Below are 25,882 nucleotides of genomic sequence, written 5' to 3' on the forward strand. Positions count from 1 at the left end.
GAAGATGTCCTCACTCTTTGCTCCAGACTCGACAAGGACATGGCAGAATGCGACAAAATAAAACACATTCTGAAAGGCATTCGAGAAGATGGTTTCCAGCTGCTCGCCACGAAAGCTCCCACCGCTGTCAACGATGTAGTGCTACTCTGCCGTTCGTTACAGGACGCCCGGAACGCACGGGTGCCAGCTTTGGCCCCTGCCGTCGCCGCTACCACCAACGGGCCCCCTTTCCTCGCGTCGTCGGCAGCCGACCTGGATAGTCTTCGCGGCGTCATTCGTGACATACTCCGAGAAGAGCTCGTCCGCGCAGGTCTGGTTTCTACGTCGGCCACTGCAGGAGTGCCGCAACCCCCTACCACCTTCATACAAAGTCTCGTGCGTGATGAAATCGCTCAATCGTTGTCGGCCGTTACCGTGCCGATTTCTCGTCCAACGTACGCAGATGTCGTTAGGCTACCTCCGCCGCAACAGCGGGCTCCTCAGCCTACCTTCACCGCCCCGGAAGTTATCGCCCCAGTCTCGGGATACTACGATGTGCAAAGTTCTGTCGAAACCACTGCACGTCGACGAGCCGAGTCCCGCACGTGCTTCTACTGCGGTATTCGCGGGCACATTGCTCGATATTGCAGGAGACGACGACGCGACCTCCAGTGGATGTACGACCGTCCCGTCGACACCTCTCCAACCTATACGTCTCCCGGCGGCCCGTACTCCTCACCTAGTTGGTTCCCCGACCCGTCAGAACAACGACGCGCGACTTCGCCAGGATACCGTGGCTCACAGCTCGGCCCGTCGTCCGGTCCTCGCCGCCGATCTGTTTCCCCATACCCGGGTCGGTCCCCAGGAAGGCGACCATCCCGGAACCGATCGCCTCAACAGCCGGGAAACCAGTAGCGGCAGTCCGTAAGGGGCGGACTGCAAATACAGCGTTAAAGGAACCCCGCCGCTACGCCCCCAGCAACTTCGTCAGCGCGTTTATTGACGGCCACTTTGTTACTGCTTTAATAGATACTGGGGCGGCCACGTCGGTCATGACTTCAGATTTGTGCTCCCGCTTGAAAAAGGTGACTGTTGCGTACGATGGACCTCGTCTGAAGAGCGCCTCAGGAGCCGTCCTATTCCCTAAATCTACGTGCACAGCCAGAGTATCGATTAACAACGTGGTGTATTTAGTTCAGTTCGTGGTTTTAGCATCTTGCTGTCATGACATCATCCTGGGCTACGACTTTCTGCAGGAACACTTGGCTATAATCGACTGCGGGCAAGAGGCGTTATTTCTCAGCGATTTGCCCGACTTAGACTCCTCCCCTCAGTGCCGACTTCCGACTAAGCTCTCACTCCCTCACGACGTCACCCTGCCCCCTCGTACCACAGCGTTTGTTTGTCTTGCGCCGAACAGGTCCCTCACTACATCATCAGCACAGGATGTCCTCTTCTCTCCGAAAATTAACGCACTCGCCCTGAAAGGGCTCGCTGCACCATTCAACCTCACACGGTTAGCCGAGAACCAAGCACATGTTCCCATCACAAATGGCTCGAATGGGCCTGTGCTGTTGCCCAGAGGCTTTGTCGTTGGCACCATCCAGCCCTGTGACATATGCGACGCTATAGCTCCACTGGACGTCACTAGCAACCCATCTGCTCCTCCTGGGCCACTTGATTCAAGTGTTTTCTTCAAAATGGTCGACGGTACACTCTCTTCAGATGACCAAACGTCTCTCGTAGCACTCCTCACGTCGTACGGTCGTCTTTTCGACGTCGGCAAGCCACCCTTAGGTGTCGCAAAGGGCGTCCACCATCGCATCGACACGGGGACGTCCCCTCCCCTCCGGCAGCGTCCGTACCGTGTCTCTGCTTCAGAAAGAGCCACAATCGACACAGAGGTGTCCGACATGTTGTCGCGCGGCATAATCCAACAGTCTTCCAGTCCCTGGGCATCACCCGTAGTCCTTGTGACGAAAAAAGATGCAGCATCAGGTTCTGTGTCGATTACCGCCGCTTGAACAAGATCACTCGCCGTGACGTCTATCCCATGCCGCGCATCGACGACGCTCTCGACGCTCTCCGCGATGGCAATTTCTTTTCATCTCTTGATCTACGATCGGGATATTGGCAGATCCCAATGGCTGAAAGTGACATTGAAAAAACAGCATTCACCACCCCAGATGGCCTTTATGAATTCAAAGTAATGCCATTTGGACTATGCAACGCACCTGCGACGTTCGAGCGTCTTATGGACACCGTACTCCGTGGTCTCCGGTGGCAGACTTGCCTCTGCTACTTGGACGACGTCATCGTCTACTCTAAGACTTTTCCCCAGCATTTGGATCGCCTCCGTACAGTTTTTGACTGCTTCATGAAGGCTGGCCTTCAGCTTAACCACAAGAAGTGCCACTTCGGCTACCAGCAGATTAAAGTCCTGGGTCACGTCGTCACCGCGTCAGGAATATCTCCCGATCCTGATAAGATACGCGCAGTGCGGGACTTTCCCCTTCCTCGAAACGTAAAACATCTACGAAGTTTCATCGGCCTGTGCTCCTACTTTCGTCGGTTCATCCGTGGCTTCGCCGACATTGCTGCTCCGCTCACCGCTCTTCTCGCGAAAGATACGCCGTTCAATTGGACTGACGCGTGCGCCTCTGCCTTTAATCAGCTCAAGACGCTCCTGACATCGGCCCCAGTTCTCCGCCACTTTGACCCTTTGGCACCCACAGAATTGCACACCGACGCCAGCGGAACCGGCATCGGGGCCGTTCTGGCTCAGCGTTTTCCCGACGAACCGATGGAGAACCCTGTAGCCTTCGCCAGCCGGACCCTTTCGAAACCAGAACGCAATTACTCTGCAACCGAGAAGGAGTGCCTTGCCGTAGTCTGGGCGATCCAAAAATTCCGTCCCTACCTTTACGGCCGGCCATTCGCTGTAGTCACAGATCATCATGCTCTTTGCTGGCTCGGTACACTCAAAGATCCTTCTGGCCGACTAGGGCGTTGGATATTGCGCCTCCAAGAATTCGACGTAACCGTCAAGTACAAGTCTGGACGTCTACACTTAGACGCGGACGCGCTTTCGCGTTGCCCGCTTTCCTCTGACCAGTCCTTTTCAATCCCACGCGCAGTGGATCCGTCCCAAGACGCCGCCGATCTTCTTATCTGCCCTATTAGCGCCTCTGACCCGGCCTCCCTACGCGTTCAACAGATGCAGGACTTGACCTTTTCCCGAATCATTCGTCACCTTGACGGTTCAGAACCGTCCCCGGACCGAAGAATTAGGCGCCAGTGCAGGCACTTCGTACTCTCCGACGGTGTCCTCTACCGCCACAATTACAGCCCTGATGGCCAGCGTCTCTTACTTGCGGTTCCCAAAGACCTCCGCCAACAAGTTCTCCAATCGCTTCATGACGACATCACAGCTGGCCACCTCGGATTCTTGAAAACATATGACCGCATTCGCAGGCGATACTATTGGCCTCGTCTATACAGCACAGTTCACCGCTACGTTTCCTCCTGCATCATTTGCCAACGACGGAAGCCTTCGTCACCTCCTACCACCGGCCATCTGCAACCACTTGAACCGCCCCTCCACCCATTCGAGCGGGTAGGAATTGACCTTTTTGGACCCTTACCTACGACACCCTCCGGTAACCGTTGGGTCGTTGTAGCAATCGACCACGCCACACGCTACGTCGAAGCTGCAGCTCTTCCGTCGGGATCTTCTGAAGAAGTCGCACGCTTCTTCATCCATAACATCCTGCTCCGTCACGGGGCGCCATGAGTAATTGTGAGCGATCGCGGGCGCTGTTTCTTGGCTACCCTTCTTCAAGATATCTTCCGTGCATGCGCTATTCTACACAAACCGACCTCCCCATACCATCCCCAAACGAATGGGCTTACAGAACGTTTCAACCACACTTTGTCCGACATGCTTGCTTGTTACGTATCCTCCCAGCACGACAACTGGGACGCTATCCTCCCATATATTACATACGCCTACAACTCCGCGGTACAAGCCACGACCGGTTTCAGCCCTTTCCGCCTCGTATTTGCACGGGATCCTCTGAGCTCCATCGACACTCTATTCCCGTACACGCCTGCCACCGACCACAACCCGACTTTGGCTGATGCTACCTCTCGCACCGAAGAGTGTCGTCAACTGGCCGGTATCGTACAATCGACAATCAGGCACATGCCAAGCAACGTTACGACGAGACCCATCCACATGTCACGTTCGATGCCGGTGAGCTTGTATGGCTTTGGGTCCCTCTCAGAAAACCCGGCCTTTCAGAAAAACTCATCTGCCGCTACCTGGGCCCATACCGGGTCCTCCGTCGCTCCTCGCCCGTTAATTACGTCGTCGAACCCCTCGATCCTCCTACCGATCGCCGGGACAGGTCCACCGAAACCGCACACGTTACCCGTCTCAAGCGCCTTGTTCAACCGTAACCTAACAGCCCTCCACCTCCGCCAGGTTGGCGCGTTCTTCGGAGGCGGGGAAGATGTGAGACGGACCTGCGTCCATCGCCATCGTCGTGTCCTTCTTCTTCTTCCCACGCTCTCGCTGGATGCGCCTGCTCCATTCGCTCCGTGCAGAATAAATAGTTTCTTACACAGAAACACAAACCGTTCTCCTGCTCACACTATAAACGTTGCTGATGGTCGAGCAGGTACCCTGGATCATTTCGCGTGGAATTGCCCAGCTGTTGTTGTTGTTAATCCTGGGCAAAGAAACCCTTAGGAAAAGCATGGCACTGCCATAAAGTTACCTCCGCTAGAAAGCATTTACAGGTTGTGACATATTCCTAAAAAATGTCAAACACCGCAAAAGAAATTGGGCATTTTGTATCGCTTTTGTACCTCCACAAAGCGGGTACGAACATTAGTGAACATGTTGGCATACTCTGATTATTGGGTTCCCGAACAATATTATTACTTCTGCATTTTGCTCCGCTCCGATCACCACCGTCATCTCTCATCATCGTCATCGCTCATCGTCGTCATCACTCATAATCGTCGTCAGCGGTGCTCCGCTTTCTGCGTGATACGGGCCTCCTGGGCTCCCCTGTGAGCCGAGTTTCTTTTCTTTCTTTTATTTATTTATTTATTTGTCTTTTTGTTATTTCTTTTCTCTCTCTTATCTATGTTTTTTTAAGGAATAGCAAGCCGGCGTGCTGCATGGCTGACCTTTCCTCTTTCTTTTTTTCTGCCAATAAATCCCCCCCCCCCCAGCTGAGGGAGTAGCGTTCCACTCCTGGAGTGGAAAACCTCCCCACTTCATCGTCAGAATATAATTGTTGTTGTTGCATTTTGCTCATTTGGTGAGGCTCATATATACCCACAGTCTTACGTCCTTTATGTGATGGAATAATTTAATCGTGTTCTGCAACCTAAACCGGCTAAAATAATTACATCTCGCCAGATACTGTACGTGCCACATACCTACTCCACAAAAAGCTTAAAGGGGTTATGACACATTGATATACATATATGTGGTTCGTTATGGCACGCACCCATTGTATTGCACGCCGAGGGATTGCAGAAAAAATAACCACTCTTCTACGTGGCTTTGTTGCCGATATATTTATGCATCTGTCGAATGAAATACTTCGAATAGTGCATTTTCGTGGGCATGCTAACGGCTTCGCTTAAAAAAAGGGGGTAATGATTGAAGTGCGTTCCGGCAGTACGATTGGGGTGAAGTGACTATGGATATCTTCTGTATTTCTGACATATTTTTATGTTCCTGTTTCACACGACACCACATTTTGTTCGCCTGCTTGAACAATGAAGTTTCAAAACACAACCTGAAACATGTTTTTCACGCGCTCACCATTGTGTTGCAACTTTTTAACGAAAGATATATCTCATAGTCTATGTATGTTTCATCATGTTTGTGTTTCGCAGATATTAAGTATATAATACGTAGAAAACATCCGCGTATAATACATATGAGAGAACACAGTCCGATAGGTTTTGAAATATTAGCAAAGATTTACATCCCCCTCATTATATTGGATGGAGCGATGGGTGCTTATGACAATAACCGATTTCGAAGAGTATAGTCTAAAAACAGAACTTCGCCGCATATAGCACGTAGAGCGCCAATCATTGCCGCGAACGATACGGTTATGTGTTTTGATTCGAGGAAAGAGGGAGGTGTACGCCTTTTGTGGCAATTACCATATATCCAAGTTGCCACAAAAAGGCGTACGCCCCCCCTCTCTCCTCGAATCAGAAGCAATAACCCTATGTTACGTGGCAATGGTTGGCGCACAGCGTGCTATGCGGTGAAGCTCTGTTTTTAGAGTGTAAAGACAGAACTTCACCGCACAGCACGCTACAGCAGGATCGCTACTCCGCTACGGAGAAAGGTAGCAAATACGGCTCATTATTCGTGACTTCAACACTGGTTTTGGATTTCGGTGGGGAAACCCTATCCTAAACCTATCTGACGTTGCTTTCGTTTGCGTCCGCCGTACACCTGTTTATTGGGTACGCTAAAACTGTACCACCTACACTCTTACAAATGAACTTCACCGTATGGCACGCTCCTAGCCAACCATCATCTCCAATGATATCGTTATCTGCCCCGATCTGTTGAAAACGGGAGGCGTGCGCCTTTTTTGTGACACATTTTGTGAACTCCGACCTGTCGTCGCTTCAATCTCACCATAATTCATCCTCTCATGTTAACCACTGTGAAATGGGGTAGGGTCCTGTGGCTACCACGGGGAAACATCCCATGTCATCATCACTTCCTCATTTATTGTTGTTGTTGTTGTTGTTGTGACACTTATGCTCATAATTGTCAAAAAAGGCGTACGCCTCCCGTTTTTAACAAATCAGGGCAGATAGCGATATCGTTGGAGATGATGGTTAGTTAGCAGCGTGCTAGGCGGTGAAGTTCATTTTAAAGAGTGTATTCTGATACTTGTTTATGATTCAATACAACACCAGACCAAATTAAGCTTTCCTCCAACCCAAATGGCTTCGTCAAGCTTCCAAAAATACGTAGAGAAAGTCAGTAGCGGTGAATGATTACGCAAAAGAAAGTGCAATATACTAGCTCCGCAACTCACCCAGTACTTCTTGTCTAAAACGTAGTTGTCTTTGCATTTGTGCACTACGAGTTGCCCATTCGAATTCCTCTCTTGCTCCTCTGCGGTTGCTGCAAAAGGGCACGAGTTGGGGTTATTATTAGGCACACTACACCCTGCACTTTACTACACCAATCTAAAAACAGAGCTTCACCGCGTAACATGCACGCTCCCATTTAACAATCATCCAGATTCCAGAATGACATCGTTGTTCGTGCTGGTTTGTTAAAAATGTGTTGGATCCGTTTACGCAAAATGCAAATGCCCAAAATAGGCGGATCCATTCCATTTTCAACATGTCCGGAAGACACAGCAATATGACGTGATTCGCGTGACGGTTGGCTCCAAGTGGTGGTATGTCGTGAAGTTCCGTTTAACTGTGGGATGACTCTGTAGTACAACTGCGCAATCATGGCGCAAGGTGGTAAAGTGAGGCTGAGGTGCAAGGAAGAATATGACCTGGAGACGATAGCCCCTACTACGGGGGGAGGGGCTGTACTGTTAAAATTGAACTTCACCGAGCACGCAGCTAGCCAACCATCATCCCGAATGACATCGTTCTCTCCCTTGATTTGTTGAAAACAGGAGGCGTACGCCTTTTTGTGACACTTATGCTGAAACGTTAATTGTCACAAAAAGGCGTACGCCCCACGCTTTCCGCAAATCAAGAGTGATAAAGGTGCCGCTCTGTACAATGGTTGGCCAACCATCGTCCCGAATGGCATCGTTCTCTCCCTTGATTTGTTGAAAACTGGAGGCGTACGCCTTTTTTGTGACAATTACGAACAGCATAAGTGTCACAAAATGGCATACGCCCCCCTTTTTCAACAAATCAGGACAGATAACGATATCATTCGAGATGATGGTTGGCTAAGAGCATGCTATGCGATGAAGTTCATTTTTACGCATATCGGGATTGGTTCAGGGTAGAAGTATTCTAGACTTGTATATATTTGTCTCCTCCCATTAAACTTCTACTAGTTGCGAGTCTGCAGGTCTCCTGTCGTATATGTTTTAACCCGTGTATCTTGCTGCATTTTCACTCAACTATGTTCAGTACATTCTTCAGAAATGAAGAACGTTTCAACACGTTTTTGGTGCGTGGTTTGAGTCTCCGTTTAAGAGCAAGAATGAATGCGTCCAGTTTGTACATGCATGTCTGTGCGTATGAGGAGGGTATGAAAGGAGCCCCACGTCCACAAGAGATTTCAGCGAAGCTGCGGCCAATCGTCGCCTCTGCTCGGCCCATCATGCTCCTAACGATTTGTTCATGTACAATGTATGGTACGTGGTCTAGTCGTGACAATGCAGCTTGAAGGTGCACTTTGATACGGATTGTATCGGGCAGCAGGCACGTGCAGTAGTTAAACTACTGCGTGGTAGTTAAAAGTAGCTAGAAGCTACTTGCAAAAATGGTAGTTACAACTACTAGTTAAACTTATTTTTTGTAGTTAAGTTACAGCGGGTTACAACTACACTGCATTTTTTCAGTTAGCCTTCCGCGTACTTCGCGGTTTTCTTTCTTTGTGCTTATTAGCGACAACTCTGAGAATGTTTTCATCTTACACATCACACGCATGCACAAAATATCAGCACTGTGTATCTTACGCAGGCAGCAAAGCTAATTCAGCATTGTCATTCTGTGAGAGAATTGCATAACGCACTGCAATGCTCAACACAGGTGCATCAATACGCATACTTTGCCTTGCACAAGAGCGCGAAGCGCGTGGGGCGAGAAGAGATTCGACGGGAGGTGACCGAAATAAACAGTCCAAAATAAATCGTGTTAAAATAAATCGTGTTAAAATAAATCGTGCCTAAACAAATCATGTCAAAATAAATCCTAGTAATACTCCCACGGTTTTCAAAATCCCGCTACCGGCGGGAAAACCTTCGCCAGCTCTCCCGCCACCAGAGGTGGTCAAATGCCCTCACGATCTTTGCTCTCACCTCAGTTTTCGTCACAGATGTTTTTCCTCACCTCACCTCACCTCATTTTTGGGGGGACTTCGTTCCTCACCTCACCTCATCTCAACCTCCTTTTAAAATTATTTTCCTCACCTCACCTCACCTCAATTTGTTTCTGAAAAATGTTCTTCAACTCACCTCACCTCAACATTTTCCAGAACACCTTTTCCCCACCTCACCTCATTTTTTCTGAAAAATTTTCCTCACTTCACCTCTCCTCAACCTTTTTTCTGAAGTATTTTCCTCATCTCACCTCAACCTTCACTCTAAAGTATCTTCCTCACCTCAACCTTCTTTCTAAGATATATTCATCTACTTGTTATAATTTTTGCCTCGTCGAGCACACCTTAACCAGTTTCTGTAAAACGCTTTCACTTCACAATTGCTCTTTCAATTAGGAGTGGCGTTGCTCATAGCCACAGTTGCTTCGCGGCGCTAACACGGAATCAAAAAAGTATTAGGAGCGGGTAGGTGTATACGTTGCAGTTGTCTTTTTATTGCTTCCTTGGTTGACTCCAGACAACAAGTTACAAGTACCCACAGCTAAGATTCATTGCCTTGCTTGGTTCGTCCTTCTTGCAACAAGTATCCACTACATGTACGATCAGTAAAAATTGGACGTAGGGTACATGGGTAGAGAAGTTGCACAAACCGAACAATTTTGAGTTGTTTTTCATACTGGCAAGGCAGGAATGGCTTTTATCGAGTATCTCCCAAGCGAGAATGATAATGGAGCTACGGAAGTCGTTTTCGCGATGGTATGCAGCTATACTTCGAATTACTTGTGCATTTTGCATTTTTGTCTGTGATGACTTTATATTATCGATCAATATCATTTAAATGAAAAAAATAAAAATCCAGATTAAAAAATCATTTTAGCCGTAATTCGGGGACGTTTTCTTCATGACCCTTGTTTTGAAGCCATCAGGTAGATGTGCTGTACGGATTACTAGTGACTTATGTGTTGACTTACTAATTAAATTACTTTATGCAGACACAGACCTCTTGTGCCTTTTCACCTAACTTCATTGCCGTACTAAAAGCTCAATGGTTCAACTTGTGGCAATACGGAATATATGCCATTATTTGCGCTTATTGCACTTAAAGCGCGTGTTGTTACCTCCATTTCTTACATCAGTCTCTGATAAGGTCATTGGTTGTCATGTACTATCGTTCCAAATAATGCGTGAAAGACATCTGCTTACAGACTGACTAGTTTGGCTTTGTTGAAATCTGAACACTCAAAGCACACGGAACTATACTGACTTGTTCATGTGTCTCGCATCATGTATGTGACTCAACTGACTAGTTCGATTGTGTTGAAATCTGAGCTAAATACATAAAGCACACATAAGCTATATTCACTTGTACGTGTATCTGATCTGACACGTCTATCATGTATCTGACTCAACTGAAAGTCTGAAACTAACGCGCTTACAGCGAATACATTTTATTGTAGAGATGATGATGATGATTAGTATTTTAATGGCGAAGCAGCGACGGAGGCTATAAAGCGCCAAAACATTGCCAAAAGTGTACTAGTTAAAAATGGAATGATATGGTTAAAAACAGTGCATGATACAAATTAACTCAAGTACTGTGTTTTCAAAAAAGTTTCCTTAAAATCACAAGGCGTTTAAAAAACAAGTGTCTCTAATAAAATTATAGACTCCACTCGGTAAAAGAGCGTCATCACCCAGCAGTAGGGCTGGGTGGAGCGGTAGGTTATTTGTATAAAACTCCTGGAAGTGACGATGGCGAAGAGGTTCACACAACGCACAAGAAATAAGGATGTGTAGGACAGAAAGGAGTTCCCCACAGTGCGTGCACTCGGGTGGCTCCTCTCTGTGAAGAAGGAAACTATGGGTAAGGCGAGTGTGCCCAAGTCTTAGCCGTGTGCGTGTTACTTCGTGTGCTCTCTTCTCCAAACTGTGTATGGGGTGTCCTATGCTATTTTTAACTATAGGTGCAGTTTATTGTGTGTCTGGGTGTCCCAATATTCCTGCCATCTGTTGTTTATTGTCTTCTTAAGATGGGGCTTCAAGTCCTGAAAGGGTACATCAAACGGCGTCACATCAGCAGAGAGTGCAGCAGCGGCAGCTTTGTCGGCAAGCTCGTTGCCTGCTATCTCTCTGTGGCTAGGCACCCAGCAGATGATAAGAGAAAGACCTCTGTTTACTACTATGCTGGCTATATACTGTGCTCGCTGCACGAGGTGGTTCTTCTGTGGTTTAATGCTACATACCGATTGCAAAGCACTAAGAGAATCTATGTATATGACAGATGATTCGATGTTCCTTTCTAAAATGAAGTTCAGTGCTAAAATGATGGCATAAACCTCTGCAGTGAAGATGGACGTGATGCGCTTTAAGCAGTACGACCTTGTACATGAACCTGATACCATGGCACAAGAAACACCTGTGCTTGTTTTGGACCCATCTGTATAAATTTCAGTGTTGCTCCGAAAACCACTCTTCAGGTGCTCAAATTCCTGTTGTAGCACTAAGGAAGGCGTTACATGTTTCTTGTACTTTGTAAGGTAGCAGTTATATTTCAGGGGTGGTTGCCATGGAGGTACCCTCGGACTGCATTCGACGATCATGTAACTGTAAGCAGTGAAGCCATACAGTTGAATGTCATTTGAAATTCGCATGCTAAAGGGTGGGGTAATTGTTGGCTTGTTTAGGAAGAGTTGCTTAAAACGTGTGGTCTTAACGCAGGATAAAGAAAGGTGTTGGGGGTAGCCTCTTATCCTCAGTGCATACAAAATCTCAAGATAAAAGCGACGTTTTGCTATAAGGACCACTCATTTACTTCCACATACAGAATTTCAACAGGTGTCGTACGGAAAGTCCCCAGTACAAGTCGCAGTCCCTGGTGGTGGATAGGATTCAAAGCCTTCAGCACAGATTGGCGTGCAGACCCGTATACAATGCATCCATAATCTAGTCGTGATCGGACAATACATGTGTACACGCGATATAGTGTTTCGCGATCTGCACCCCAAGATCTGTGTGAGAGGATTTTAAGAATATTTGAATTTCAAGCATTTCCCTTTCAGGTTCTTTATGTGAGCTGCAAAGGTGAGCTTGCATCAAAAATGACACCAAGGAATGTGTGTTCTGATCGTACTGCCAGTTCATGTCCATTTACGCTTAGCTTGGGATCTGGGAATGCACCTCTTGCTCTAGAAAAAGGCACACAGATTGCCTTTTCAGCTGAAAACTTAAACCCGTTTTGGGATGACCATTTCGCAAGCTTATTAATTGTGAGCTGGATTTGTCTCTCACACATGGCCAAGTTCGTAGATGAATATGCTATCTGGAGATCATCTACATACAAAGAGTACATAATTGAGGGTGGAATTACATTGGCGATAGAGTTCCTTTTGATAATGAATAGTGTAACACTGAGCACTGACCCCTGTGGGACACCATTTTCCTGTATGAACAGACGAGAGAGTGATGTACCCAGCTGTACCCTGAAAGTCCTTCCCTGGAGGAAATTAGAAATGCAGCGGAACAGACGCCCACGCATTCCAAAATCGTGCAAGTCCCGGAGGATGCCGTATCGCCATGCTGTGTCGTAAGCCCTTTCAAGGTCGAAAAACACGGATAGGCAGTGCTGTCTCCTAACAAAGGCTTCACGGATGGTGGTCTCTAGTCGAATGAGGTGATCTACAGTGGAACATCCCACGCGGAAGCCACACTGGTATCGAGTGAGGCATTCATTCTCCTCCAGGTAGTGAATAAGATGGTTATTCACCATACGCTTAAAAGTTTTACCAAGACACCTTGTGAGCGCGATAGGTCTGTAACTACTGAGTATGGAGGCATCTTTCCCTGGTTTGAGGAAAGGAAGGACTGTAGCTATTTTCCAACGAGAAGGGAGCTGTCCTTCTCTCCATACGACATTGAAGAAATCAAGCAGACATTTGAGTGATTCAGATGAAAGATGCCTTAGCATACAGTATGTTATCCTATCTGGCCCCGGGGCCGTGTCCTTGTATGATGGCAATGCTCTCAACAACTCTGTTATCTGAAAAGGCATGTTGTATGCATAATTCTCACCATGGCCACTCGGTATATTCTTCTTTTCGGCAGATGCCTTGACTTTAAGGAAATCTTTACTGTAATGAGCGGAGCTAGAAATGTTTTGGAATTGTTCGCCCAGTACGTTTGCTTGTTCTTCAAGGGTCTCGCATGGTGCTCCATTAACCTGCAATAGTGGGATACATAGGCTGGAATATTCACCCCTAATATTTCGAAGCCTTTCCCAGACTTTCTTCGAGGGGGTATTACAGTTGAGTGATGAAACAAAGTTTCTCCAAGATTCCTGTTTAGCTTTTTTCCGTGTCCACCTAGCCTTCGCACGGGCTCTCTTAAAAGCAAGGAGGTTTTGTGAGGTTGGGTATCTGCGGAAGGTTCCCCAAAAGCGGTTTTGTTCCTTCCTTGTCCTTTCACAATCGCCTGTCCACCAAGGCTTGGGGCGCTTAGGAACACGTGTAGACGTTTGCGGAATAGCCTGGCTGGCAGCCTCTATAATTGTGGTAGTAAGTGTTTCGTTGGCTTCTTCAATACTTAACCCACGATAGGAAGACTCAGACAGTACTGCTTTCTTTTCAAAGGAGTTCCCGTCCGCCAAACGCAGTTTCCAGCGGGGTGAGCGCGCAGTTAAAGTATCTGTCTGACCACTTAGTTGCAAGATAATGAGGAAGTGGTCACTTCCCCTTGGGTTCTGCTGGACTGCCCAGTGTGGTCTTTTCTAAACAAATTGTGTCGACGGAAGGGATTTATACTGTTCTCATGTAGATATGTCTCCTGTAAGCAACAGCAAACTGCCTTTTGTTCCTCTAAGAGGTCATTAATGTCATCGAGGTTGGAAAAGAGACCTCGATAATTCCATTGTACTATATTACCTAGACCCATGAATAGGAAGAGGGAGAGGAGAAGGAGCAATATCTTCATCGTGCCTTGGATGCAAGTACATACCCCTATGGACTCTATGTGCATGAATGTCTTATTCAAGGAGGGGTTATTCTTCGTGGAGGTAATTTCTGCATGTCTTTTGTTCTGCTGCCCCTACCCCGACCAGATGTTTTCTCTCTCTTTTCTTTGCCCTGAGAGAGAACACCTGGCAGACTGGATGACGATTTCTGGGATAAGCAGTCATCCAATTCCATGCTTTGTAACATGGTCTGGGATGCTTCGGGCATGGTTCCGTCCCAGACTGAGACTGTGCTGGAAGCTGTGGCTATCTCCTTGCTGTGTGCCTGGCAAGCCAGGGTGCTCCCAGGAGACATAGGAGCAGGAGGAGACACTCTTGTGTCTCCAGCTTTCTGCTGGGGACTTTGAGGTAGACACCCAGATGTCTGGGTCTCTACAGATTTCCTCGGTGGTGCTACTCCCCTGCGCGCCACCTCGGAGAAAGTGCCTTTTCTAGCAAACTCTGCTTGTGCTTTTGCTGCTTGATATGGAATGTTTTGTCCTGCTTTGATTCGAAGTATTTCTTTTTCTTCTTTACACCGTGGGCAAGATCTTGAGTATATGGGTAGTCGCCCTTGCAGTTTGCACAACGCACTGTGTTCTCACATGATTCTGGTGTGTGACCATTGCCTGAACATTTTGGACACGTTTCCTGTCCGCGGCAGACCTGTGATCCGTGCCCGAAACGTTGACACTTGAAGCAACGTCGCGGGTTAGGAACGTAAGGTCGCACGTGGCAGTTGAGGTAACCTGCTTTGATGGTTTCAGGGAGTCTGTGCAGCTGGAATGACAGTACGATGTGCTTGGTTTGCATTTCTTTGCCATCGCGTCGCATGACTATCCGCCTCGCTGCCACAACGCCATGCTCTCGCAAACCTTCTTCGATCTCGCTGTCAGAACAGTCAAGGAGCTCACTCTCGGAGATCACACCCATGACAATGTTCAGGATACGGTGTTGTGATTGACACTGGAATGTCACCGACATTCTTTATACACACAAGAGCTGGACTTTGGGATCTGCTTTCTATACCTCATTTTGAATGTCTCCAGATGAGAGCTTCTTTGCTTTGTACGATTTCCCTATGATCTTTTCGATTTCTTTTGCAATAAGGAATGGTGACGCTCTGATAACACACGATAATGGCTTTGTCTCGTCCTCAGCATGGGCCACAAGGAATTTCGGGAACCATGGCTCTGGAGACAGGTCTAAGCTGAGCGAGTTCCTTGGTGCTTCGGTGCAGCGCCTCTTTTGACGCTGATCATGTTTTTTGGAGCGTACAGAATCCATACAAGGAAAAGAGTGATTCGGTGCACAGGTGTGTCGCCCACCATCGAGCCCAACCAAGGGAGCGTGCCCGGCACGCTAACACTTTCCTCTGCATTATACCCTAGTGCAGTTTCAGAAGGGTGAAAGGCCTGCCCAAGGTTGACCCTCGCTGCCACAGGAGGTGAAAAGAGGAAGGAGAGAGGAGCAAGGAAGGAAAGAGTCAGAGTAATGAAAAGGGAGATGGCGACTAGCTGAATAATCCTGGCCGGGCCATCCAGGACCACCCGTCTATGGGAAGCAGGGGCCAAAGTGGTGTGCTGCTTTCCCGGAGGGGCCCCGAAGGGTCCCAAACAGCCTCCGGGTCCACTCAACCGCCAGGATCCCCCTTTCCCCAGACACGAGATAGCCACGCACAGCTATACGTGGGGGTCTCCCTCCTGCGGCGACCCAACCGTGAGTGCAGGAGGGGTCTACTGCGGCTGCTGCCGGGCGATGGGGCCGCCAAGTTCCCGACTCCGAGTTTTAGTGTAGAGAGCCTATGCTCACAGTAACATTTCTGCTACATTGGTAATAGAAAAAGATGGCTCTCGGTGCCCTTTTAAGAGATCGCGCAACTGAAAATAGCCGCTCCACATCTCCTCAACCCCCCCCTCAAAACTTTTTCGTCACCTCACCTCACCTCAACCTCCCTCTCGAAACATTTTCCTCACGTCACCTCACCTCAATCTCTCTTTTGAGAATTTTTCCTCACCTCACCTCAATGTGCGTGAGGTGAGGGTGAGGGCACCCTCACCCTCATTTGCCCTCGTGAGGATGCCCACCTCTGCCCGCCACGGACGTGTTTCAAAACCCTCCACCCAAAAGCCACTTCGACGTCCAGGATTCGGAGCTCACTCTCGCCGGCCATACCAGTCACACCGACGAACCGACGAGGAACCCACCGCCAGCTATCCCGACACCGAGTGCCGGTCGCCCATGGCCACAGGAGCGGTGGCGGCCCGCACCACGCACCGACGGGAAACGCAGCCGGCACGCCGGCAGTAGATCGTGATCCTCGACTGCCGGCCACTCGCACAGCGTACCCCAAAAAGCCGCCTTGCTTGCTTGCTATGGGGTAAGGAAGGTCGACGTCTCCTTCGCCGGACTGAGGGGTGGTGGCACTCCGCACCGGCGACTTAAAAATCCCCTATCCATGGGAAGCCTGTAGCGGCGCCTCCAGCCGCCGGACGAAGAAGCCGACGAGACAGCAGCGCCACCCGGCGCGAGCTTAACATTCTGCGTCGCAGCGTCTCATCCTCACCGACGTTCAGTCCAGTCCAGCCTTCGGACAATAAACTGCCGTCCCCAACTTGGAATACACTCTCATTCCTACAAGCCGGCCGGCGGGCCTGCCGGCTAGCTTCGCGGTAGAGCGTGGGGCGGAGGCTCGCGCTCGCACACACACCACACACACACAGCTCGCGGAGGAATACATTTCTGGTCTTGTGTATCTCTGGTATCTCTACGCCTGTCGTCCAGTGTGTTTGGTGTGTTCCTGCATGTGTATAGGAAATGTACTCTTGTACTTGTGCTCGCTTGTGCCCTTTTGTTTTGTTCTAGATAATTGGACGTTGCATGCATGATGGCATCAAATATCTTGCGGTGACCTATGTGGCAAAAGCCCTTTCATTTTGTAACTTCTGGTGAGCTCCAAACGTGCTGTCTCTGAATGGTGTATTCCTTTTGCACAGCGCGGCAAGCTGTTTTGCCGTTCACTGCTAGCCGTCGTTGAAGTTGGAACAGTTATGGCTTTTTTACAATTTCCAGAGCTCTAACGGCGTGGTCTGACATTGTGCAGGCTATAGACCCATTTCAGAGCCATTTATATGGAGAGTTTGGCCATTCTTTGATCTTATGCCGCTTCGTGGGTGGAGCCTATTTTGACGTCAGAGTCGTCGTTGCGCCGCCCAAAAAGCCTTAATCCAAGCAGAATCCGCTTATCAGCCACCTGGTGCGCGCCATATTGATGCTGTCCGTCAGCTTTGTTGTCGCAATGAATGCAATCTACAGGAATAACCGGCTGATGACCCACAGCCGCCTATGATAAGGGGGGCTTTGTTGCCAAACTGAAAGAGTTCAAGGACGAAGGGCTTTCGAAGGACAATGTACGCACGTGTCTTTCCGCCTTCCATCGTAAACAACGATCAGCATCAACATGGCGTCGGTGACCGACTGACAACGGGACAACAGTAGAGCACGGCGAGGGAGGTGGCTTATCCGTGACGTCGCATGATGCGCTTCAAGTTAGGCTCCTCCTAATGGCCAAACTCTCCCTATAAACGGCTCTGACCCATTTCAAAAATGAGCGCCACCTGTCACGCTTTCGTCGCACTGAGCTGCGCCGGCCATGTTGCGGCAGAAGCCGACGCGTTGTGCTTCCCACTATTCCCACTGCAGCAGACTGCAGACTAAATCAACCTATGAGCTGCTGTGAATTTATCGTTCCTTTTCTCTTCATTGAAATGTGTACATGATGTAAAAAAGTACACATTTGAAACTTTATTTTCAAGTGTTTATTTATTTTATACTTGACAATCAGAAAATATAGGAAACAGTGTTTGAAAATCAAAATATGTCAGCTTAGGCTCTGCACGAGCGCAGTCAGACTCTGAGAAGAAAGCTTTTGCAATACACAACAAAATGAACCCACCGTGTCCCTGAAATTGCCATTGGCCCGAGAACTTGGCTGTTGTTCTCGTGATTTCTGTTTAATGAATCAGCGATAACTTGGGCGGGTTGGTACAACATCATAAAATCGTTAAAACTCCCAGTGATGGGAAGTAGTTAACTACATGTGGTTAAACAACTAGTTAAACTACTGCATAGTAGTTAAAAAGTTGTTAGAAGCTATCTCTGGGAATGTAATTATAACTAGTAGTTAAACTACATTTTTCTCTACTTAACTACAGCAGTTAGGTTACTGCGGGCTACAGCTACTTCGCATTTTATGACTTCTTCTCCAACCTGCTTCGGAGCTTTGGCCAAGATTGTTTAGGATGGGCGAAATATAATTTTCTGCCTTGCGCGTCACATGCCGGTATAAAAAACCGACAGCATGGTTAACTGGAGAAAAGGTGGAGTCTCTTTTATCTGGAGCAAAGGTCTACGTGAGCCGTACTCGCGGGAAGGGCTGCACTTGCTGTTTCTCGGCACGCTCTACAAATTTCCAATTTACACATCGGGTAGTCACTGAAACAGCTTGAAAACGTAATCACGTATAACATAATCAACGTAATCATACCTAAAAAAACGTAATCATATGAGGCAATATAAATGCCTGAATAATTACGCGAGAAAAAAAAAGCGATTAAAACACAGGGCTTCGAATGCTCCAGCAGTTCTGCTTCATCTAGAGCGCATCGTCCTGTTTAAACGGTCCGTGTACTTTAGGCTGGACAGTGGACACCCTGTATAGCAACGCGCACAAAACGCCGAGGTAGTTAAAAATGTAGTTAAATAGCGTCGGCAGTAGTTACAAAGTAGTTTTAACTATTGGTGCTATGATGTAGTTACACTAGTAGTTAAACCACAATTTCAAGAGGTAGTTGTAGTTAAACTACAAAAAAAGTAGTTGCTGCCCTGTAGTAAAGATGAGCTTCTGTGAAGCAACTACGTCACAGCAGACCAAGGGCACCCACGCCATCACGAACAGTTGCGTCTGATCCAAACAGATCAGTGACACGTAGGGGTCATGAGCCTTTTTCTTACTTTCGTAGAGCGATGCCTTGATGAAGTACACACCTTGCCTGCCGATAATCATGTTTGTTTGTTTGTTTGTAAGAAAAAACGAACGAATGAACGAATTAACTGACTGTTCTTAGTGTAAAGCGCCCCAAATACGCACCTCTCAAAATCTGATCCAGGTGAATTGTCCGAACACAAAATCTGAATTATCCGAAATGTGAACACGCAGGCCGCGAGCCAAGTACTATCGTCAGTCCCCTTGTGTAATTTCCTTGAATTGAAGGTGCGACTACAAACTGATCAGTGTAAAAGTTTTAACTTCTGAAATTTAGCTGTGACAAGCCAAACCACGCCATGCTTTCTTCCGAAAGTTTTGGCAACTTTGATTAATCGGTCAACCCACCCAGCCACGAGGAACGTTTCCACAGACATGACGAAAAAGAAAAGAAGAAGAAGAAGAAAAAAAAACAGGTATATCATGCAGCGAGCATAAATCGCGTACGCCGTTCTTGCCGCCCGTAGGCGCGTGCGTGTGTCTGATGCGCTCCGTGTCCCGCAACATGGCGGCCGCAGCTGCTCACGGCCGCTAGGTGGCAGTATTTCGAAACCGGTCTATTGAAGGGAACCAATATGCTATCTGTTATTGTGACTCGCCAGTTAGCGCTTCTGTGGAACTAAAGTTGGTGAAGTTAAGCTAGTGTAATCAGTGCTGCTCTTTTTGTCAAGTATCAGACAAATGAGGGATTTTCAACAGCCTTGCTTGAACATCGAGCACGCGTCGCCACTCGGTACCTTTTGCTAAGCCGGCGTTCACACGGGGCAACTTATCCCAGCAACTCGAAGTAACTCAAACCAACGTCTTTCGAGCAATTTCGAGTCCGCGTTCACACGTAGCAACTCGGTAGCTCCACCCACAAGCAACCTTATGGCGACCGGAGAATGTGGGTTCGAATCGAACTGGTGGAACCTTTTTCTTTAGCTGCTGTCTATCAAATTTCAATGAGTTTTATTGCCCCAATAGATCATTGTTACCTTCCAGAAATGGCAACTGATATGTTTCCGTGAAGTTCGTAAAAAAAGAAAAAAGTTATTTCTCAGCTGCACCTGCAGGATTTGAACCCATAAATCCACGAACGAAATCCACAACGCCATCGGGAGTCACGTGGCAATGCTCCCCTCGCTGATTGGCCGGTGCACGAGCAACTTCTAAAGTTTTCGGTCGGCGAGCGATTCGCAGCAACTCTGAGCAACTCGAGTTGCTGGAGGTTGCCGGCTGACAGCAACTCCAAAGTTGCTCATGGTTGCTGGGAAAAGTTGCCCCGTGTGAACGCTGCTTTAATCTGGCTTGCTCGTGCAATCTTCTCTGAACGGTTTATTCTGAGTGATTTATTTTAAGCCGTTTATTATTGTACGATTTATTCTGAATGATTTATTTTAAGCAGTTTAATTTTGTACGGTTTATTCTGAACGATTAATTTTTACGCGGGGATATTTGGGCGTTTATTTTGAAGCGATTTATTTTAAACGGTTTATTTTGGTATACACCCGTTTCGACGAGGAGCCACGACACTATCCAACGTGTTGCAACAGGACCGTCAGCTGTCGGTGCATTGGTCAAACAGGTTGAGCTAGACTGGTTAGACGCAGAATTTCCATTCTGCGTCTAACCAGTCTAATCGAACATTCATTGTCAAGTTTTCGTACAGAAATGCTACGGCACATCAGCAGACAGTATGTCTTTGTGTCAATCAGGGTACATAAGGGATTGACACTCACCGCACACTGAAAAAGGTCACGGCCCCTCCGTCGTCAGATTGGAGGCCATGACCATATCCCTGCCTAACATCTCACTACATCAGTATTGTATGGAAGGGAGCGTGCTGTTGTTCCGACTGTGGTTGCTCACTGTCTTCTCGCTCCCCATGCACCCACGCGCTATTTCTACGCCTCAGCGATAATAAATATAACGATGCGCACAAAATATCAGAGTAGTTACAAATGTAGTTAAACAACCACATCCTAGTAGTTGCGAAGCAGTTTTAACTAGTGTGTTGTAGTTACACTAGTAGTTAAACGACAATTTGACGCAGCAGTTAGTAGTTAAAGTTAAAGTGCTAAAAAGTAGTTATAGCACATTCATGTCGGGAAGATGTGTTTGCCGCGTGTACGGTCGCGCGGCCGTACTTTTCGCGAAATTAAAGTCTCACGATGCACGATAAAGTCTCACGGTAGCATGGAAAAAAAAAAGAAGAAAAAATGCGGGCGGGCATTGAACTTTCGAACGAGTCAGACTACCTGAATGGTCGCAATTTGTTGCAACCATGATACTTTGACTCTTTCATACAGCTAGGTACAGCTATCGTAGTACCTAAATACCATTTGTATCTGTTGTCACCCGCTCTCCTAACAAAGCCCGAAATACCACGAAATTAATTGCTTAAATAATGTTTACCCTTCGTGAGCAAACAGGTCTTCTGTACGAAGCTTACCAATAAACAGAGCTCCGTAGAGGCCAACAGCGAGGCAGAGGGCTTGCCAAGTCTTCATAGTCTTCACAGTCGTCTGCGCTTCAAATGCAGCTTCTGTTTGCTAGCATATAACTAGTTCCTAGCGAACAGTAGTGTTTTTTTATTATATTGTGTACCTTTGGATTCGCGACAAACGTTCATCTATTTCTGTTGTTGGGAAACAGCGGAGATTGCGTGATACTCGCAGCAGCAGACTCGCGTCGCAGCAGCTGGCCATTGTTGCTCAAGGGGGGGGGGGGCATGTTTGTTGTTCAAAGGTTACATCACCCTCGTCGAACGAAGTTCACATTGCGGTATATCTGTATAGCAGAACAAACTCTCACATTCTTTTCTTCAAAGAAAGATTTCTTCGAATTGACGGCAAGATCACATTGTTGTGGATACTTTATTTTGACCACGTCACAGTCAATCATGTGATGCGAAATGTTAAAAGTGCCCAGACACAATGACACAATCAACTATGGATTTACAGCAGACTCAGCGCTAGAGTGACGTGACATTATTACTGAGAACCGGGTCAAGAACATCTTGACACTTCAATTGAAGAATTGGTATCTTCGATTTGGCCTGCACCTCCGGCTCTAGTTCAGAGGAGTGCCAATGTGGTGCCAAGAGTGTGCGCCGCACGCTGAGACAGTGCAAGTGTCGGTTTAACGCTAGCGCTTCCAAAACGAACAAGCCAGTGCAGCTGCAGGCTGGTGGTCTGCTACCACACCGCGGCCACTCTCATGTTCTTTACGCTTGTCTTTCCTTTCATGTATACTGTTTGTGTGAGTTGTGCTTTATTCGCTTTGATTGATTGATTGATTTGTAAGAGAAAAAAAAGGATATGTTAGTCCCGAGCCACTCGGTACTGGCTACTCCAGGACGCGTTATTTAGAAAAGACGGGGAAACTACACACATATATACACTTTGAAACTGAATGAATAAAAACATCGCCACAAAACTTGACTTTACTAGTCTGTTGGATGTCTGCTACCCCACAAAAAAAAAAAAAACAGAAAAAAAGAAAAAAAAACAGAAGTGTTTGTTATGACTCTGTACATGTAAGCAGAATTGGAGCTGCTGGATTCCGACAGCAACGGGAAGAGAGTCGCTTGATACATTATCTGAACACTACCCATGCAACGGGCCTGAACGAAAGATTGGTTCTAGGCTTCTAATCAATTGTCGACCGGTGTTAACATGCTGCCCTAGTTAACACGTTCACGTGCAGCCCCCTAGCGGGCTGGGTAGTATGTTTAACATCTTCCGGCACTAGTTTCCTGTTCCCCCTTTTTTCTGATGAAGAGCGTCCCTCAAAACGATAAGTATATTTCCCCCTTTTTTCCCCCTCTTTAAGTACACCAGTCCCGGTTGTTACTCCGACAGCAACAACGAGTTGATGACGTATGCATTCTATTTGCTTGCGTGGAAGGGGGAAAGAAGATCGCAGTCGTGTTCCGGGCAATGACGGGAACATTGTGGGAATATACTACGAATTCGAGTCCTGTTTTTCCTACTCGGTCCTTCATCTCTGTATACTTATATGAAAAAACAAAACAAAACAAAAAAACATTAGAAGAGATTCTCGGCTGCTCCAAAGCTTGCACCTTTTTCCAACACAGTAAAGAGAAGTGTAATATGCTTCCCGTGCAGGCAAAATTCGAATCATCCGTTCGGTAGGTCTCAGATATGTCCGCATTATCGCTACCCATGTGTGTATCGCGACAATGCAACTGGCACTGCATCGCACGTTGCCAGCGGAGTAGCGGAGCAGCGGAGTAGCGTTGATAGCAGAGTAGTCTGCTCCGTGTGCACTCGTACTGCACTTCCTATCCAGCAAGTGCAGCCCGGCCGTGAACTCGTGCAGAACTAGTGCTGCACCGTTACAAAACGAATACGAGAGTGCAGAGGGCACGATCGGCACTGACAAAAGGAATACGGAAGTGCTGCATCGCCTGAACACGCATTGACTACGGTTGTATTGTTTATGGACCTGCCAGGAGGTCTACGCTCAAGATGCTTGACCCCATTCACAACCAGGCCATGAGACTAGCGACTGGTGCATTCAGGACCTCTCCTATCGACAGCCTTCTTGTGCAATCGGGGCAATACTCCCTGGAGAGACGAAGGCACTATTTGATGATGCTGTACTGCACAAAAAACAGGAGCAACCCCCGAAACCCAGCTTACTCGGCAGTCCAAGAAACCCGTTTTAAGCGTCTATTTGAAAATAAGCCATCCGCTACTCCACCGCTAGATTTGCGTGTGCGACATGCAATGCAGAAATATCGCATGCAGGTAGATTATCTGGTCGCCCCAATGATCAATGAAACAGCACCATGGAGCATTCAGGTACCTCAGTACGACCAGTCGCTGTTGAGATACGACAAGAATGATAATTCACACTCTGTAATTAAACAGGAATTCCTGGCTTTAAAAGAAACCTTCGGACAGCACCAACCCATTTACACAGATGGGACAAAACGTGCAACCGGCACTGGCTGTGCAATGATATGTGCTGACTTGGTTCAGAAGCAAAGGCTTCACAACTTTGCCAGCATATCCATAGCTGAGCTCACTGCAATCAAGATGACACTAGAGCACTAAGCAACAGCATTCAACGTTCAGTCATATATATACAGGCTCATTAAGTTCCATTCAAACACTGGTATGTCTAAGGACCACACATAACTTTACATGTTCGCAGCCTTCTAAACAAGACTTATGCCGGAGGGCTTGGGGTGAAGCTAGTATGGGTTCGCAGTCACTGTGGCATTGATGGGAACGAGCAAGCTGATAACGCTGCTGCATCATCCTTGAATGAAGATGTGTCGTTGCTCACCATACCTCTTCAAGATTTCAGACCGGTTATGAAGAGAGCAATTATAGAAGAATGGCAGCAGCAATGGGATACCAAGGTCAACAATAAGCTACACTTGATTAAACCTAGGATAGCAGAAACAAATGTGGAGCAGACAGACAGGTTCACTGACGTAATATTGTGCAGGTTGCGGATAGGCCATTCATTTCTGACGCACGGTTACCTATTACGCAGAGAAGACCCACCAGAATGCCGCCATTGCAATGTCCAGCTCACTGTGGTCCCCCTCCTTATAACTTGCCCCTCGTTTGAAAATGCTCGCTTGAAACACTTTGCCGTACTATACAAGCACAAGGTTCCGCTTCATCCGGCCATTCTTCTAGGTGACGAGCCAATGGTTGAACCTGCTTCCATTATGAATTTCCTTAGAGACTGCAACCTCCTCAACCAACTCTAGTGCCATCTTGACCCCTACATGTAGAGAATGGGCAGACAGGGAAACTCCTGCCCGGGGCTGTATCCTAAAGTCCTTTTAAGGACAGAGGAGGATTGGCGACTCCCTCGCCCAGGACACCCCCCCGGAATCCCTTAGGTAGGGAGTTGGGTGATGCCCTCACCCGAGGCAGCCCCGAAGTCTCACATGAGACAGAGGAGGATTGGCAACTCCCTTGCCTGGGGTTACCTCAAAGTCGCGCCCATTCACACCCCACATGGGTGACTTTAATCATTCGCTTCATTATCTACTTGCCATAGTCACAGCTTTTAATTGTTAACTATATAGAAGCTTGCTATATTTAACCATTGTTTTGGCGCAGCATGGCCAGAGCTGCTCTTGCGCCAAAAAACCCCAAATCAAATCATCGCCTGAACTAGTTCCTCGAGTGCAGCCAAATCGAAGATATCTACTATCCTTCTAAGTTGTGTGCACCATTGCCTCAGCTGCGCCCTACAATGGCACTCGTAACATTGTTACTGTAAGATACCGTTACCTTGATACCAGCAAAAAAGGAACGGGAGTCGTCGCTTGCGTCGTTCCTGATATATTCGCGAACGAAGCCGAAAATTTGCACTTTCCCTCTTTAGAGGTGCGACATGCGGAGCGGCTTCCCGTTGGTTTCCTCAAACGATTGTTTTGCGATGGTTGGATGATTTGGTAAATTTTTGAGGCGACCAATGGGTAGCCGCTCCGCATTGTCGCGCTTCTTAAAATGTGTACAGGGTGTCCCAGAAAACGTGTAATTGAATTTTAAAAAAACTACGCCACCTAGAATTATGCAGTCCCGCAAATGCAGGTGGCAAAAACCTAGTAAGAACAAATGCTGTTGACCGCATGATTCTAGGCGGTGTCGTTTTTATTATTATTATTATTATATTTCAATGACACGTTTTCTGGGACACCCTGTATAGGAGAAGCAGCTGCCACAGGGGCAGACAACTGTTTCCCTGCTGATTTTTTTTTTATTCCTTAAAGCAACAATGAGGTGAAATTTAACATAGCACGAGACTCTATCTC

At 47.6% G+C, this 25,882-nt stretch overlaps 1 protein-coding gene across 1 annotated transcript in view; it reads right to left on the bottom strand.

The window, feature by feature from the left end:
- The window catches only part of LOC135366138 (uncharacterized), a 37,089-nt gene extending 15,433 nt beyond the window's left edge, over positions 1 to 21,656 (bottom strand). The window contains exons 1-2 of the mRNA XM_064598793.1: positions 21,524 to 21,656; positions 7,074 to 7,162 (exon numbers count right to left, since the gene is read on the bottom strand). Coding sequence (XP_064454863.1) covers positions 7,074 to 7,162; positions 21,524 to 21,581 — 147 coding nt within the window. The 5' untranslated portion in view covers positions 21,582 to 21,656. The remainder of the gene's footprint in view (positions 1 to 7,073; positions 7,163 to 21,523) is intronic.
- Between the last annotated feature and the right edge of the window lie 4,226 nt (positions 21,657 to 25,882).

This window comes from Ornithodoros turicata, chromosome 1 (genome assembly GCF_037126465.1).
Source record: "Ornithodoros turicata isolate Travis chromosome 1, ASM3712646v1, whole genome shotgun sequence".
Taxonomy (NCBI): Eukaryota; Metazoa; Arthropoda; class Arachnida; order Ixodida; family Argasidae; genus Ornithodoros; species Ornithodoros turicata.